This window comes from Tympanuchus pallidicinctus, unplaced genomic scaffold (assembly GCF_026119805.1).
Source record: "Tympanuchus pallidicinctus isolate F22 unplaced genomic scaffold, pur_lepc_1.0 scaffold4, whole genome shotgun sequence".
NCBI classification, from domain to species: Eukaryota; Metazoa; Chordata; class Aves; order Galliformes; family Phasianidae; genus Tympanuchus; species Tympanuchus pallidicinctus.
In genome coordinates, this window is record NW_026294758.1 from 35,026,809 (window position 1) to 35,041,999 (window position 15,191).

At 35.4% G+C, this 15,191-nt stretch overlaps 1 protein-coding gene across 1 annotated transcript in view; it reads left to right on the forward strand.

Moving 5' to 3' along the window:
• The window catches only part of RASEF (RAS and EF-hand domain containing), a 39,384-nt gene extending 28,480 nt beyond the window's left edge, over positions 1 to 10,904 (forward strand). The window contains exons 11-17 of the mRNA XM_052700755.1: positions 542 to 679; positions 835 to 982; positions 1,908 to 1,989; positions 3,553 to 3,667; positions 4,561 to 4,680; positions 4,828 to 4,904; positions 6,919 to 10,904. Coding sequence (XP_052556715.1) covers positions 542 to 679; positions 835 to 982; positions 1,908 to 1,989; positions 3,553 to 3,667; positions 4,561 to 4,680; positions 4,828 to 4,904; positions 6,919 to 7,027 — 789 coding nt within the window. The 3' untranslated portion in view covers positions 7,028 to 10,904. The remainder of the gene's footprint in view (positions 1 to 541; positions 680 to 834; positions 983 to 1,907; positions 1,990 to 3,552; positions 3,668 to 4,560; positions 4,681 to 4,827; positions 4,905 to 6,918) is intronic.
• Positions 10,905 to 15,191: the final 4,287 nt, after the last annotated feature.

Below are 15,191 nucleotides of genomic sequence, written 5' to 3' on the forward strand. Positions count from 1 at the left end.
CTACAAGCATCCAGCCAATTCTTTATCCGCTTAGTAGTCCACTCTTCAAATCCATCTCTCTCCAATCTAAAGACACGACTTCATGTAAGACTGTGTCAAAGGTCTTGCATAAGTTCAGGCAGTCTACATCAGTTGCCATTCCTTTGTCCACCAATGCCATCACTCCATAGTAGAAGGCCAGAGAAGTTTGTGGAACCAAGAAGTTCATATTCAGAATTTGCTAGTGTCTTCACGATACAAAAAGGAGCATGTAGGAGAATACTGAAATGCATCCTCTATATGAGTTGTCCTTTGAACTTGCTGTTGAAGTAGTTATTAGTGTTATTTATTTGGTTTAGAGAGTATGTGACTTAAGACAGCTGTTTAAATTCTCACAAGGAAGAAGAGAAAAATCAAAGTTTCAGCCGGAATTGCACAGTTGAATTAGGTTTGTTATTTAATCCAAACTGCTGAAAAAAGGTTTCAATCAGTTTTAGCTGTATCATTGCAAGCAGAAAACGTATTTTTGCACTGAACTTAACATGTTGACTTATACTTCCAGGTTCCTGAGATCAGGGATGAAGAAGCGTACAGTCCTGATAACAGCAGTACAATATTAGACTGGAAATCCTCAAGACCAGTAAGTCGAAGCAGCTCAGTTGCTTCAACAAGGAAATACATATCTGCTCTGACTCCTCAGGTAACCAGTTCTCTAGGAAAAAAAACAAAACAACAAAACAAAAAAAACCAAGCAAACAAAAAATGAACTGTATTTTAATTAGTTTTATATGAGATTAATCAGGTGTTTTTATTTTTTTTTCTTTTCCTTTTTTTTTTTTTTCTTTTTTTTTTCAGTCAGATGCAACAGAATGTACTCCAAAATATCCAAGTTCAGAGAAGGCTTATAAGATTGTTCTTGCTGGAGATGCAGCAGTGGGAAAATCTAGTTTCCTTATGAGACTTTGCAAGAATGAATTTAGAGGCAATACCAGTGCAACCCTTGGTACTGTTGTTGTTCTTCTTAAATACTAAATTGAATATTACTATTGTTATACAAAGGTAGTGGATGAAAAGATTACCTCCTATGATTGCTGGGTTTTTCTAAGTATACTTGCAGTCTTCAGATGGTGAGAATTAAAGCATAGAACTGACAAACTGGTTTTTGGAGTGGATAATGGGATAGAACTCTGATCTAGTCATTCTTTGTGAAGCCCAAAGTCTATTGCTGAGCAAATGAAAGTACCAATAAAGGGAGTTTCAATGAACTTAGAATTTATGTCCAGGCTTTTTCACAGTATTTGTGGCCATCTGGTCTTCTCATTCTTTAGTCTTGCACAATATTCTTTGATCTTATATTGTTCTTTATCTCCATTTCTTCAAAATGTCATTGAAGCTGGAGGGATTTCTGACTGGCTTATTGTGTATATTTTTCTAGCGGCCAGATGACAAACCTGACTTACTGTTTCCAAAGACTGAATTCTGCTTTCTAATCTAGTCATAGTTGTGTATTTGTTTTACTGACTCAAACTTAGGATTTTTGTTATATTTTTGTTATAATTTATTTTTCCCTTTGTTGGGATTTGAAATAAAGTCTGTCTTATAAAATATTTTCACTTATAGGAGAATTTTGCAAAATGAAGCACAGATGGAACTTGTTTGTTGATCATAATGCTAAATTTGTATCAATGTTTCTGGGAAAATATCTGGTTCTAATATTCCTTTAAATGTTTTTCTAAAGACAAATTAAATATGTATTTTTATATTCAGGTGATTATTGCAGTTCAGCGCTATATGAGTGGATCTGTCGATCTAGTACAAGCCACATAGTTTGAGATAGCTGCTATATCTCTTATATGTAGCATAACTTTCTGTGGATTTTTTAAGGTTGTTGATGTTTTTTCTCAGACTATATAAATTATGCTTTTCAGGTGTCGATTTTCAAATGAAAAGGTTAATTGTTGATGGAGAACCTACAGTGCTACAATTATGGGACACAGCTGGGCAGGAGAGGTTGGTGACTGCCTGCAACTTAAGTCATTTCAGTGTTTCTGTTTTTTTCTAAGTTAAATTTGGATTTTTTTCATCTAGATTTTTATCTTGTTCCTATGTTTGTTCTTACAGATCTGCCTGTCTGATGGTTTATATTTGAGATTACTAAGTATGCAACTAAAGTTCTTCAATTTTCTACGTAGAATTTTCACGAAATCTTATATCACTTACTTGCCGAGCCATTACTTTATTGACATCTTGTAGGGCTCATTACAAGTTTAATCTAAGATTTTGGAAGTCATAAAATCATAGAATCACCAAGGTTAGAAAAGACCTCTCTGATCATCTAGTCCAACTGTCTACATATCACCAATATTTTCCACTAAACCCTGTCCCTCATTGCAACATCTGAATATTTCTTGGAAACCTCCTGGATCAGTGACTCCACCACCTCCTGGGCAGCTCTGGGAGTGCCTGACCACTCTCAGAGAAGAAGTACTTCTGAATATCCCACCTGAACTACCTCTGGTGTAACTTGAGTCCATTCCCTCTAGTCCTATTGCTAGTTACATGGGAGAAGAGGCCAACTCCCACCTCACTACAACCTCCCTTCAGGTAGTTGTAGAGGGCAATAAGATCACCCCTGAGTCTCCTCTTCTGCAGATGAGATAATCCCATCTCTTCGAGCTGGCTTGTGCTCCAGACTCTTCTCTGGTGTCACTGCCCTTTGAACATGCTCCAGGGCCTCAGTGTCTTTCCTGTAGTGAGAGGCCTAAAACTGAACGCAGTACTTGAAGTGCGACCTCAGCAGTGCTGAGTTCAGAGGGATGATCACTTCCCTGCTCCTTCTGGTAATGCTCTTTCTGATAGAAGCCAGGATGCCATTGGCCTTCTTGGCCATTTAGGCACACTGCTGGCTCACATTCAGCTGAGCATCAACTAATACCCCTAGGTCCATTTCCTCTACACTATCTTCCAGCCACTCTTCCCCAAGCCTGTAGCATTGCTTGGGGTTGTTGTGGCTAAAGTGCAGGACCTGCACTTGATCTTGTTGAGCTTTATTTCGCTGACCTCAGCCCAGCAATCCAACCTGTTCAGATCCCTCATTAGGGCCTTCCTGCCTGAGGCAGATCAACACTTCCTGCTGACTTGATGTCATCTGCAAACTTTCTGAGGGTGCACTCAGTGCCCTCACCCAGGTCATCAGTAAGATACCGAACAAGACAAATCCACGTCATTTTTATCTGTTCAGTGGCAATGCTCTGTACTGGTCTGTGTATATTTACTTTTACCTAAAAGAGTGCTTATGAGACAAAGGAAGTTGGAGACACATTTATTCTCCTCCCACGTAATAAATTTGTGAAGAATATTATAATGTGTAATGTAATTACTTAGTTGTTGTACAGCTGCTAAGTAGACTCTCCTATGTTAAAAGATGATTATAACTGTTGAATTAATTCCTGGAGTTAATTCCTGGAAGTTTACTGCTTCATATTTTTTTCAAATGTAGCAGAGTAATCCACTCTGCTACACTCTGCAGTGTAACTCCTTAGCCTTACACAAGTCTTTCTTTTCCCTTGAAAGATTCCGAAGTATTGCTAAATCGTACTTCAGAAGAGCAGATGGTGTCTTACTCTTATATGATGTAACATGTGAAAAAAGCTTTCTTAATGTGCGAGAATGGGTTGATATGATTGGGGTAAGTATCTTAAATATCTGCAACTTTAAAACTATGTTTCATTGCTCTAATGTCTGACTGACTCTAATGTCTGAAAAAAGGTTTGGAAATCTTATTCTTTGCTTTAGAATTCCAGAGACCTTTTAGATTGTTTTGTTTAATAGGTAAAACTTGTGTAACTCAGGAATTAGCCAAACTGCAGTCTCCTGTGTAAGTGCAAACTAAATGGAAATTCTAATTTATTAAAGTATATTCTGATATGCTTAGTGTAAAATGAAAGCAGTTTTAATATGAAAGATCATCACTGTTCCCATTCACTTCCTTTTGGAAGAAACATGAGAGCCCATTTCAGATACCTTCCTGTGGATTGCTTGACTATTCCTTGGAGCTCCTGCATTTTAAATCAGTATATTAAATTCTTTAAACTAGCTATTCTCCAGCTGAAATTTTCAGTATTTCTATCTGCTACTACTTGCTTATTTTAATACAAATTTGTATTTGATGAAAAGAATTTTTCTATTGTGCCACAGTTGTTTAATTGGAGGGAAAATGTAAACAAAATTCCTCTTCTTAAGGCTTTTTTTTTTTTTTTTTTAAATAGTAAAATAGAAGTTGATCTCTCTTCCCACAGTAGTTTTATCATAAAGCATTTAGATATGATAACTATTTCTGCTAGAACATTAAATTCATGGTTGTGTAACAGAGTTTATGAGTATGGATGCATATCTCTGCAGGCTGATGTTTAAACTGGCTTCTTGAAGTATGTACTCTCTCTGAACAGTTATGTAACATAAAATAATGTGTTTTTTGGTAGCACAGGAATTTTTGTGGGAAGGAAGTCACTATGACATGAGGCTAGCTAACTTTTTTTATTCTGAGTATTTTAGCAATAAGGAAAAGAAATTTCTTTACAGGATGCAACTCATGAGAATATTCCAATTATGATGGTAGGAAACAAAGCAGATCTTCGCCAAGCAGTTACAGAACAAGGGCAAAAATGTGTACCTATAAGCTATGGAGAAAAGCTGGCTATGGTAAGAACAATGACTATCTTTTCAGTATAAAATGGTTTTTATAACTTAATCTTGAAACTCTGTGAATAACTTGTTCATTTAAATATAAATATCCAAATCAGATCGATTTCAGATGAGTTGGCTTAACATCTTATTTTTCTCTCACAGACTTACAATGCTCTATTCTGTGAAACAAGTGCTAAAGATGGATCTAATATTGTAGAAGCAGTTCTTCATCTTGCTCGGTAAGTAGTAATGTTTCTGTTTTCAATATATTTTATAAAATAGACATTATATATAAATTTACGTATAAAGACATGCATGTACATATTTAAAATTGTCCCAACATCAAGTTCAACAAATTAAATTAGAAAAGGAATGCCATGTTGATTCTATAGAGACGTGCAAAGCAGGTTTTATTCTCAGTGTAGTCAGTGGTTTTGCTTACAAATGTTACATAGTTGTCTTATTTATCGATATTTGAATTAGAACTTAGTTATGGATCTAACAATTTTAAAACTTGGTGAATGAATAATACGTTTAATGGTAGATGGATTTACTTTCTTAATTCTTTCAAATACATAGATCAATTTCTAATACTTATAATTATGCATGTAAGTAACTCTTAATTCTATCATATCTATTAACACATGTTCAGTTTTATTCCTGATCATTCTAATCTCACATATTTTCTTAATGTCACTTTCTCTAAATTATTTAAAATACAGAACTCTGCATTACATCCATTTAGCAATGTGGTATTTCTGTGAAGAATGTGAATCAAACATTACACTTTACAACTTTTCCAAACTGTTCTGTGCTACAGTGTTTTGAAAGGCTGGCAGTAAGAAATCCTCAAGCTCAGATTTCGAAATCAAGGCTACAATTTTGACTATATTCATTTTGTTTTTTGACTTACTCATGCTCATGCTTGACTTACTCATGTGCTCATGCTTACTCATCAAACATTATGACATTTGGTCAGTATTTATTTATTCAGTGTTAAAACTTGGCCTGAATAAAAGTGCTGGCTTTTTGGAGAGCATAATTGCTTCTTCACATTTGGTCTTCAAGAACACATGTATTTCAAGAAAACAACTCAACTGGAGATGCTGCATGAGCACAGGTGTTTTGTTTTTCTGCTAATGTCAAGATTAATTGCTGATTTAAATGTCTAATTTCCAGGAACCTGTGACTTAATAAATTAGAGACCATACTTAACAGTTACATAATTTTAATCACAGTTGGAAAATTCTCTCTAATATTTAAACATGATACATTTGTTTAACTGCCTCAAGGATAAAAATGTTTTGGCAGTTGCAGCATTTCTTTTCAGAACCTCCAAATTTTTTTTTTCTTTGGTAGGTTCATACTTCCTTAAATGCTCTGGAGATCACCTAGACTCTTAGTCTGGAATGGTTGGCTGCAATTTCTTGAATTTAGTAATACTTACACTTTGAAAGAAACATTTCATTTTGAAGTAAAAAAAAATTCTTAAAAAACATATCATTAGAGCAGATAGCCCTCCAGACTAACCTGTTACTTCTTCATAGGATTCCTTTCTCCTATTATTTGTTTTGTTGAATAATGTGATGCTCTGAATTTAAAATTCTCCCACCTTCATGAATTTATTCTACTGATACAAGGAGAACTTAATTATATGTATATGTACATATATATATATAATGCATATACATATACATGTTAGCAAGAAATTCTAGAACTTGCTTTTGAGTTTCTAGGAGGCCTCATCACAGTGGCCCTGTAAAGATACAGAATTTCTCATACGTACACAACTTTTAAGTCTGTGTACAAGATATTCAGTTTGTGTTTTTCCTCTGAGGATGAATTCATACTTGAAATTGCAGTTGTTTAGTTTTTTTCTTCTTTTTTTTTTTTTTTTTATTTTCAGCTTTGAATATAACCTTTTATAGTAATATACTGAAGCAAAAACATTAAAGAAAAATGAGCAATAGAAAATAAAAGGGAAAAAAGAACATTATGGAGTTCTTACATATCAGAAACCATATGTACAGTGATTTGTATGGAAATATTGATTCAATTTCCTGAATGAAATCTTAGAAGACATGTTGATTCTGTGGACTAAAAAATTGCAATAATATTTTCCTGGGAGTTAGGTGATGGTGAATTGTGTAAGATATACTGGAAGAAACAAAATAGTAAACTTGGGCTTGAATAAGAATACATTAATTAACTGCGTTTTTATTGTGTGGCTGTTTTTTTCTCTTTTTTTCACAGTGAAGTGAGAAAACGAAGTGATAATCAAGATGATACGAGGTCGGTAACTAACCTGGCTGGGACGCCTGTCAAAAAATCAGCACTTATGAAAAACTGCTGCAATGTTTAAGTCACAGACACTTTTCCTGGCATAAGAAGTTTGTATATTAAAAAAAAGAAAAGAAAAGAAAAGAAAAGAAAAGAAAAGAAAAGAAAAGAAAAGAAAAGAAAAGAAAAGAAAAGAAAAGAAAAGAAAAGAAAAGAAAAATGAAGGATTTCTATTATGTATTCTTTTTACTATGTTTTTATACATTTGTGTATTTAGGAGATGGTCATCATGGAAAAAATCCAGACACTACTTTCTACTAATTCATCTTTATATACTTGCTTTGACCCTTAGTCTCTGTTTTCACTCTTCTTAAGCAACAAAATTCAATGAAGTGAGCTCAGAATCAATTCTACAGTAGTCAGTGCATGTAACACTGTAATATATTTTATCTCCTTCACCTGGTATCTTTTTGGGTTTCATTTTGGGCTCCATTTCTTACAGAATATGGTAGGACAGTATCATATATCGCTCATAGGAACAGAAAAAAAGTTCTGCCAAGAATATGAATTAATTTAATTTTTTTTGCTCATATTTGTGTACCCAGTTTGTGTACCCAGGTCTTGACTTACACATTCATGAAAAATTTCCCAAGAAAACCCAAAGCCATTAAAATATCACCCACTTACAGGTAAATCAAGTTGTGGACGAAAAGTGGAATGGTTTATTAGGAGAAGACAGTGGCAGATAAGTAGGCTACTGGTGTAATTTTATCGCAGTAAGTTAGGATTTATTTAAATTGAAGAGTTGAGATTTGATTGGGAACTAAAAAGTAGACTTTATTTCTAGTCCTACACAGCTCAATAGCAAAAGGAACATTTGCATGGACCATTACAGTTCCAAATTCTAAAGAGACCTGTAATACCTGTGATAAGCAGGATGAGATTAAATGATGTTTCAGTACTCTTCTGTTTGTTTAAACTAGATCATTGACAGTGTAATAGAGAGATTTGGATTGTAATTTTCCTGTGTTTTTCAAAAGCTTTTTATTAGACATTAGTTGAGTGATTGTAATGGTACAGAAGAGTCTGTTCTAATGTAAATTCTTTATGCATTTTTCAGGTTTTAGGTGAAATAATTATTGCACACGCACAAGCATCTGTATGAACCGTTCATTGAAAGGAACTGCTGGAGTGAATGGCAGCCAACTATGATAATGAGAATATTGTTGCCTGACTGTAAGAAATTTCCAAGATACGCAGCAGTAAATGGTATTTTTAAGTGCAGGTGTTTCTAAGATCTGAGTTATTATTGCTTGTCTTAGTTCCCAAAATTAATGTAGTAGAAATTGTAGATATTTCTGTCATCATCAGTCACAGAATTGTAGACTCGTGGAATGGCTTGGATCGAAGGGGACCTTCTGCCCTAGGCAGGGTTGTCACCCACACCAGATCAGGCTTCTCAGGGTCCCATCCAACCTGATCTTGGATACTTCCAGGCGTGGGGCATCCAGACCTACTCAGGGCAATGTGTTCCAATGTCTCACCACTCTCTTAGTAAAACATTTCCCCCTAACAATGAATTTGAATCTCCCATTATTTATTTTAAAAATAAACCACTATGTAAAAATACAAATCCGTTTCCCCTTTTTGATACCATCTGCTGCTCCCAAGAACAGTTTGGCTGTGGTAACTATCAGTAGCTGAATAGATCATATAATTTCAGTCACTGTAGGCTACTGAAAGATCACTGTCTACCTTCTTATCTTCAGCAGCGTAATTCATTGCAGAGCGCCCCTGACAAATGTGGCTTTCAGATATTTGACGTTATCAGTGTGTGTGCATGTGCAGTAATTCCTTTCACAGCCAAGGTTCTTTTCATGCAGAATGGTGTGTGAAGGGTTGATACCCTTTGGTATCAACCCAGGTTGAAGGGCGTGAGTTCAGAGACTTACTTTTTCTCTCTCCTGGATTGGGCCCTAGGTATTTTGGATACTTTTTCTCATTTATTTTAATGAGCAAAATATATCTTGTGTTCTTTGGCTAAGCTATGTAAAATGAATCGCTTTGTAAGCTACGTAATTTTAATGTGTGTCGTACAAAGCAACAGTGTTTTATTTTTAAATAAGATTCAGGGTTGAAAACTGATAACAAAGTTTTACCTTGGAGTAGTTTTATGATCAATGTACAATTGATTACTGGAAAAAGCACTACTGAATGGGGATATAGCTATAGCTCAGTTTGAACTGTTTTTAAAAACACTGTGATGATCAGCTCCATCAAGTCTGAATATTCACCTACTGTCAGGTAGAAGGGATTTGTGTTAAAGTGAAAGAATTTGGAATAAAAATATTTATTTCAATGTAGAAACAGAAGCATGTATTTATACATGGAAATAACAAATATTTAAGGTTTTCTGTCGTTCTGCTTTAAAAAGTTACCTTGCCTTCTATCTGAAATGTAAAGTGACAAATATCAGCTTTATGCTTGGATACAGTTGCACTATTGTACTTTAAATGTTTTTATTGTTTTACACAGTACTTGAGAACTATTCATTTAACAATACAAAGCTATTTTTTTAGTTAGTGGATGTATTCCCTTAATACATATATTTATTCAGAAAGGAGAGGCTTTTCATGTCTCCTCACAATCTGTAAATATTTTTTTTTTCAGTTGATATGGAAGTATTATTTTGTCCTATATTGTTTTTGACCTTTTCTAATTGTGGCAGAGTGCACATTTCTGAGGCAGGAATTTCTGTTAAGACACTCTGGAAATGTTGGGATCAAAGGAGTGTTCTAACTGCCTTGTGACTTACGTTAGTGCCTTAATGCTGCACGTTTGGTTAATTATTCTTAAATATGTAATTATGGCCTAACATCAATTGAAGGTTTCAGTGTATCTATTTTTGTACTGACTGCAAAATCCTCTTCTGTTTTAGGAAAAATAAGTAACAGTTTTGTATCTGTACGTCTGTTAAAATGTGTTCCATGGAAAATACAGGCCGCTCCTTCAAGGAGCTTCATGCAGACGTGCACTGCTGCAGATGCACAGTTCAGCTAATAGAGCCTGTGCCAGAGCAGGCGGAATAAAGACTTCAGTGAAAGATCCTGATTCATAAACAAAAGGGAGTTAGTTCCTCATATAATTTTCATAGACTTTACAGTCTTTATTATTATAGGAAGAATCTTCCAAGATGTTTCTTACCATAGTAAGTAAAGAAAAAAAAATAAAAATAAAAATCCAATAGCTCATCTTCAGATATCCTTTACCACTGTTTTTTTCCAAATTTGATGTAGCGTGATGCTGTCCCTCTGATCATGTTCAGGCTTCTTATGGTTGAAGAAACTTTTTTACAGCACTAAAGCCTGTAGTATTTTTCTTCTGCTATCAGTATCTGGCCAAATCCTTGCTTACTCACCTCCCTAGGACTGGTAACGTTGTTATTGATCATTGTCTGTTTGTTTTTTTTTTTTTTTTTTTCTCCCACATTTCCTATTTTGTGAGAAAACCTTCCCTGTGGTTAAAAATAATTTGTCTCGGATGTATCCAGAAAGCAGGTGAAAATGCATTATATTGTTTGTAAAATGGAGTCAATTTCCTACTGTTTCTGCCCTTTGAATTAGATCTATAAGGGAGTGTATATCAAATGAATCGTATTAATCAAGTGGCTGAGTAGCCAATAAACACAAGCTGCTGAGGTTACTGCAGTGAAGTGTTTAAAACAGCAGTGTATTTTCTTACTAGTATGGGGAAGAAATTCAGTGCCAATTGCACGTGCCAGCTTTTAATAAAGCAAATATGTGTAATGAAGGCTCTAAATTGTTAAAACTTTAAAAACTTTATATTGTTTACAATCAGAACTGTGATGTGCATCCACTGTAATTTTGTATATTTTTCAAAAGAGCTGCATTCTCCTGTATTGAAAATTACTGTACAATAAAATATACTTCAATAGCTTACGTTCTGTGTTGTATTTTCTTTTGTTGCTCATAGACTGTAGCCTAACATAGCATCTCTGACTAGTCAGCTTTATGCAAGAGTGATGCAAGCAAAAGTACCTCTGTCTGCCGTGACTCTTGACCTCACTGAGCAGTTATCAGTTTGTATCTCTGCTGAGAAATGTCCCTAGCTGTGAATCTCCAACAAGGCTGGATCTTCATTCTTCTTGGGGGTTGGACTCAGTGTTCTCTGGAGGTCTCTTCCAACCCCCGTGATTCTTTGATTCTGGATAGGGATACTTTAACACCTCAGTCTCCACTATTATGTGATAATAGTATCATTCAAAAGAAAAAGATAATAAAAAAGAGGCCCACTGCAAATATTATCTATGTTGGGCTCTGGATTTCAACTGGAAAATGCTTAGGGGTCCATATATCAAAGAAAAAAAGGCCTCCTGAATATAAATAAAATGCTCCTTCAGATAACTCGCAACTTTAAATGTTGATACAAGGGGGACTTAAGAGAAAATTGTCTGCTATCTTCTTACTTAGTAATTCTGAATAGGTACAATACTCCATAAGCATGGTTCTTACTAATTAAAAAAACAGAGAACAACCTACAAGAAATACTGTACACTTTTAAGTTCTCAGATTTACTGGCAGAACTGCTCTGATTTAGCCTGGAAACAACAGTTGCCATTCTTTCAGGGCTAAATCAGAGTAACTTTCAGAGTTTCATCACCTTAGCTCCTTGAGGTGAGTTTAGAGTGGCATTGGCTGGCAGTACACTGTGTACTGTGTATCATTCTTTGACCTTTCTGTCAGTTCTTGAAGAGTTTTAGATTTGTGATATTTTCCTGCTTACTCTGAAGTACATTAAGGTGTTACGTTCTTGTTCATATCAGTTTCTAGTTTAAATGGAATTAGAACAAGAGAGCGTGGATAGGGACAGTTGGTATAGTGTGAGACCAAGTCCTATCCTTCTAAAATCATGCACAACTTTGCTGGTGGCTGGATCTGGAACTGAAGCATGAATGAATAATCTCTGACCAGCAATGGGCTCTGGAAGAATGAAGTAAGGATCTGTGTGGAGGGTCTGTCAATGCCAAAATGCTCTTTGCAATTGTTGGAATCCATTCTTCAGAATAGAGAGCCAATGATTATGACATCAAATTTAAATCCTTTTCTCCTGTATTACTGTAATATATTCTTCCAGTGGCCATGAAAGGTAATTTTCCCTTTTGTAAAATTTGCACAAATTAAAAATTGTTCTTGAAATGGAAATGTTTAGCTATGTATAACGCCTGATACTATCATACAATCAGAAACGATTTTTATATTCCTATAGTAAAGGCCTATATCTTACTGATTCTGTGATCAGTAGGAATTTTTAGTTCATTAACTAGTCATAGAAGGAAAATTAGATGTGCAGCATCAAAGCTATTTGTCCTATTACAAATAATAATACTCACCTTGCAACTTTCTGTTTACACTTTTCTATTTCTTTGTGCAGATAACCACTGACTTTGCTAAGATCTGTTGTTTTCCTTTCACAAAAGATATTAAAAAAAAAAAAACCAACAAAAAAAAAGCATGAAAACAGGAAAAAAATTGAGGACAATCGTGAACAAAGACCTCTGAATGGAGGAAGCTCTCCTGACAGAGTTATTGTTACCTCTGCTTCCCAGCTTCATCTCTATATATCTGTGAGGGAAAATATTGTTTTTACCAGAATAAAGGAGTTATGCGAGAGCTTAGGAGAGAGGAAAAATGAAAAAAAGACCAAAGCTACAACACTGAGAACAGAATATTTACTACTTATTAGCTTTTTTATTTTATTTTATTTTATTTTTTTATGCAGAAAGTCTTTCTCCTTTGGTCTATATCCACTTCTACATACTCTTGATCATTCTTAGGGAACCTTTCCGTTCATATCAGAGGCATATCTTTACAGAGGTGATTGTTACGGGGGTAGTTAGAGAAAATTCTTGGACATTTTTCAACAAATTTATGAGAAAATTTCCTCTTACAAGGTGCCTGAGATTTTAAATGATTTTACTGAATAAGTCAACCCTCCAAATGTAAGCTGCAATAAGTTTGTGCAGAGATTGCTACTTTTGAAAATACTTTTGCTGGTCTTCATTTTACCCCAAACTTGGTATGTTATTCTGATGATATCAGAGAGGTAACATTAAACTTGTCCTCAGCCAGTGCTAAGGGCCATAAACTTCCCATCTCAAACACAATCCATCCCTTCCAATTCTGTAGCTCTTCCCATTCCTAACCATAATCATTGATAAAACTTTTGGAAATGGGAACAAAAATGCACAAGTGAATTCTACTCTGAGAAAAGAATAAATTAACATACTTTTCCACATTAATTTTCAAGTCACCTGAAGTGGCCAAACCTGAGTGGTAGTGTAAAGCAAAGCAGTGATTTGTATCCTCTTGTTCCATGGAGGAGCAGTAGATCAGAAAATCATGCTTACATACGTGTATGCTTTATGTATGCTACATATTCTTTTACAATATATACATACTATTCATACTCTCATTTTATATACAGACATATATGCATGTATATAATATGCGTGCATGTAGGTATGTGAAACAAGAATTAGTGTCTTTCCTTTTAATATTGAAATCCTAGATCACAAGAACCAGTGGTTTTCATAAAAGGTAACGTCGGTGTGTTTGTCATCTTTTCCTTTCAGTGGAAATTCTGCACTGAGTTCAAGGTTCAATCCTGCTGAGCACATACTGGTAAATACTTTTGCCTTTGAAACCTACAGTGTATTTTCAGTATCTTATTACAGGAGCTTTGGGCTACAAGCTTTGGGCTTGTACATGAAAGATGTTATAACATATTTAATATTCTACTCCATAATTACTTGGGAATATGCATCAAAGTTTGAGTATAGAAACGCCTCAAAATGATACTTTTTCAAAGGTTTTTGTGGACACTTTAGGTAGCAAGGTAGTCCCAAGGAATAAACTGTGTCTTTCTTGGAGACCTCACGGACCATAACTGCTTCAACAACCAGTTATCATTGAATAACTGCTTGTTGAAGTGCAACATGAATAACTGGAGCAGTGGAATGCTGTGATGGACATGAAATCTGTCCTTCTTAAATGAAGAACGTGCACAGATCACTCCATGTGTGTAGAGGAGATAATTTTTCAGTGAATGGAACAAACAGGTGGAACAAGTATTGTGGAGTGTGAAATATCCTTAGTGATTAGCTACTGATAGGATTTTGTTGAATAAATGTGTTAAAATTATACTTTCAAATAATACATTTGAAATAAGATGGGAAGTTTTATAATCCCTACCAACAAAGTACAGGAGTATGAATACAATAACTGTGTAAATGAATGGTGACAAAGGTACATGCAGACTTAATCTGAGTCTTTTTATTTAAAAATGAGTCATGTAAATATTTTTTAAGACTTAGAATTTTGTTAAATCCAATCTTTCCCTTACTTTTGTCTTTGCTTTGAGATTTATGACACAAACAACCGAGTAATCAGAATATATTTTAAATATTCACTATGATGTTAGTGTTATGTCTTAGAATCATAGAATCATAATGCTTTAGAATCATGGAATAGATCGGGTTGGAAGGGACCTCAAGGATGATTTAGTTCCAACCTCCTGATGCAGTCAAAGTGCTGATAGCTCAATCAAGTCCCATCCAGCCTGGTCTTGAACATCTCCAGGAACGGGGCATCGACAGCTCCTCTGGGAAGCTTGTTCCAGTGCCTCACCACCCTCTCAGTGAAAAATTTCCCTGTGGAAGCTATTGAAAGTCTCCCTTCCTTTAGTCAAACCATTCTCACTTGTCTTATGTATCTATCTAACCATGTATAAAGTTGATTATACATCCTGTTTATAATCTCCCTTTAAATACTGGGAGGCCACAATAAGGTCTCCCCAGAGCCTTCTCTTCTCCAGATTAGACCAGCCCACTTCCCTCAGTCTGTCCACATAGGACAGGTACTCCAGCCCCTTGATCACTTTTGTGGCCCTTCTCCAGAACTACTCCAAAAGCTTCACATCCGTCCTGTACTGGGTCCCAAGGCTTGGTCATGGTACTGCAGATGGAACCTCACAAGGCCAGAGCAGGTAGGACAACCACCTCCCTTGCCCTGCCTGCCATCTTTCTTGATGCAACCCAGAATATTGTTGGTATTCGGAACTGCTGTGGCTCATGTTAAGTTTTTCATCTACCAGGACCTCTAAGACCTTCTTGGCAGGGCTGCTCTTAGTGAGCTCTCCTAGTCTGTACGCATATCTGGGATTGCCCC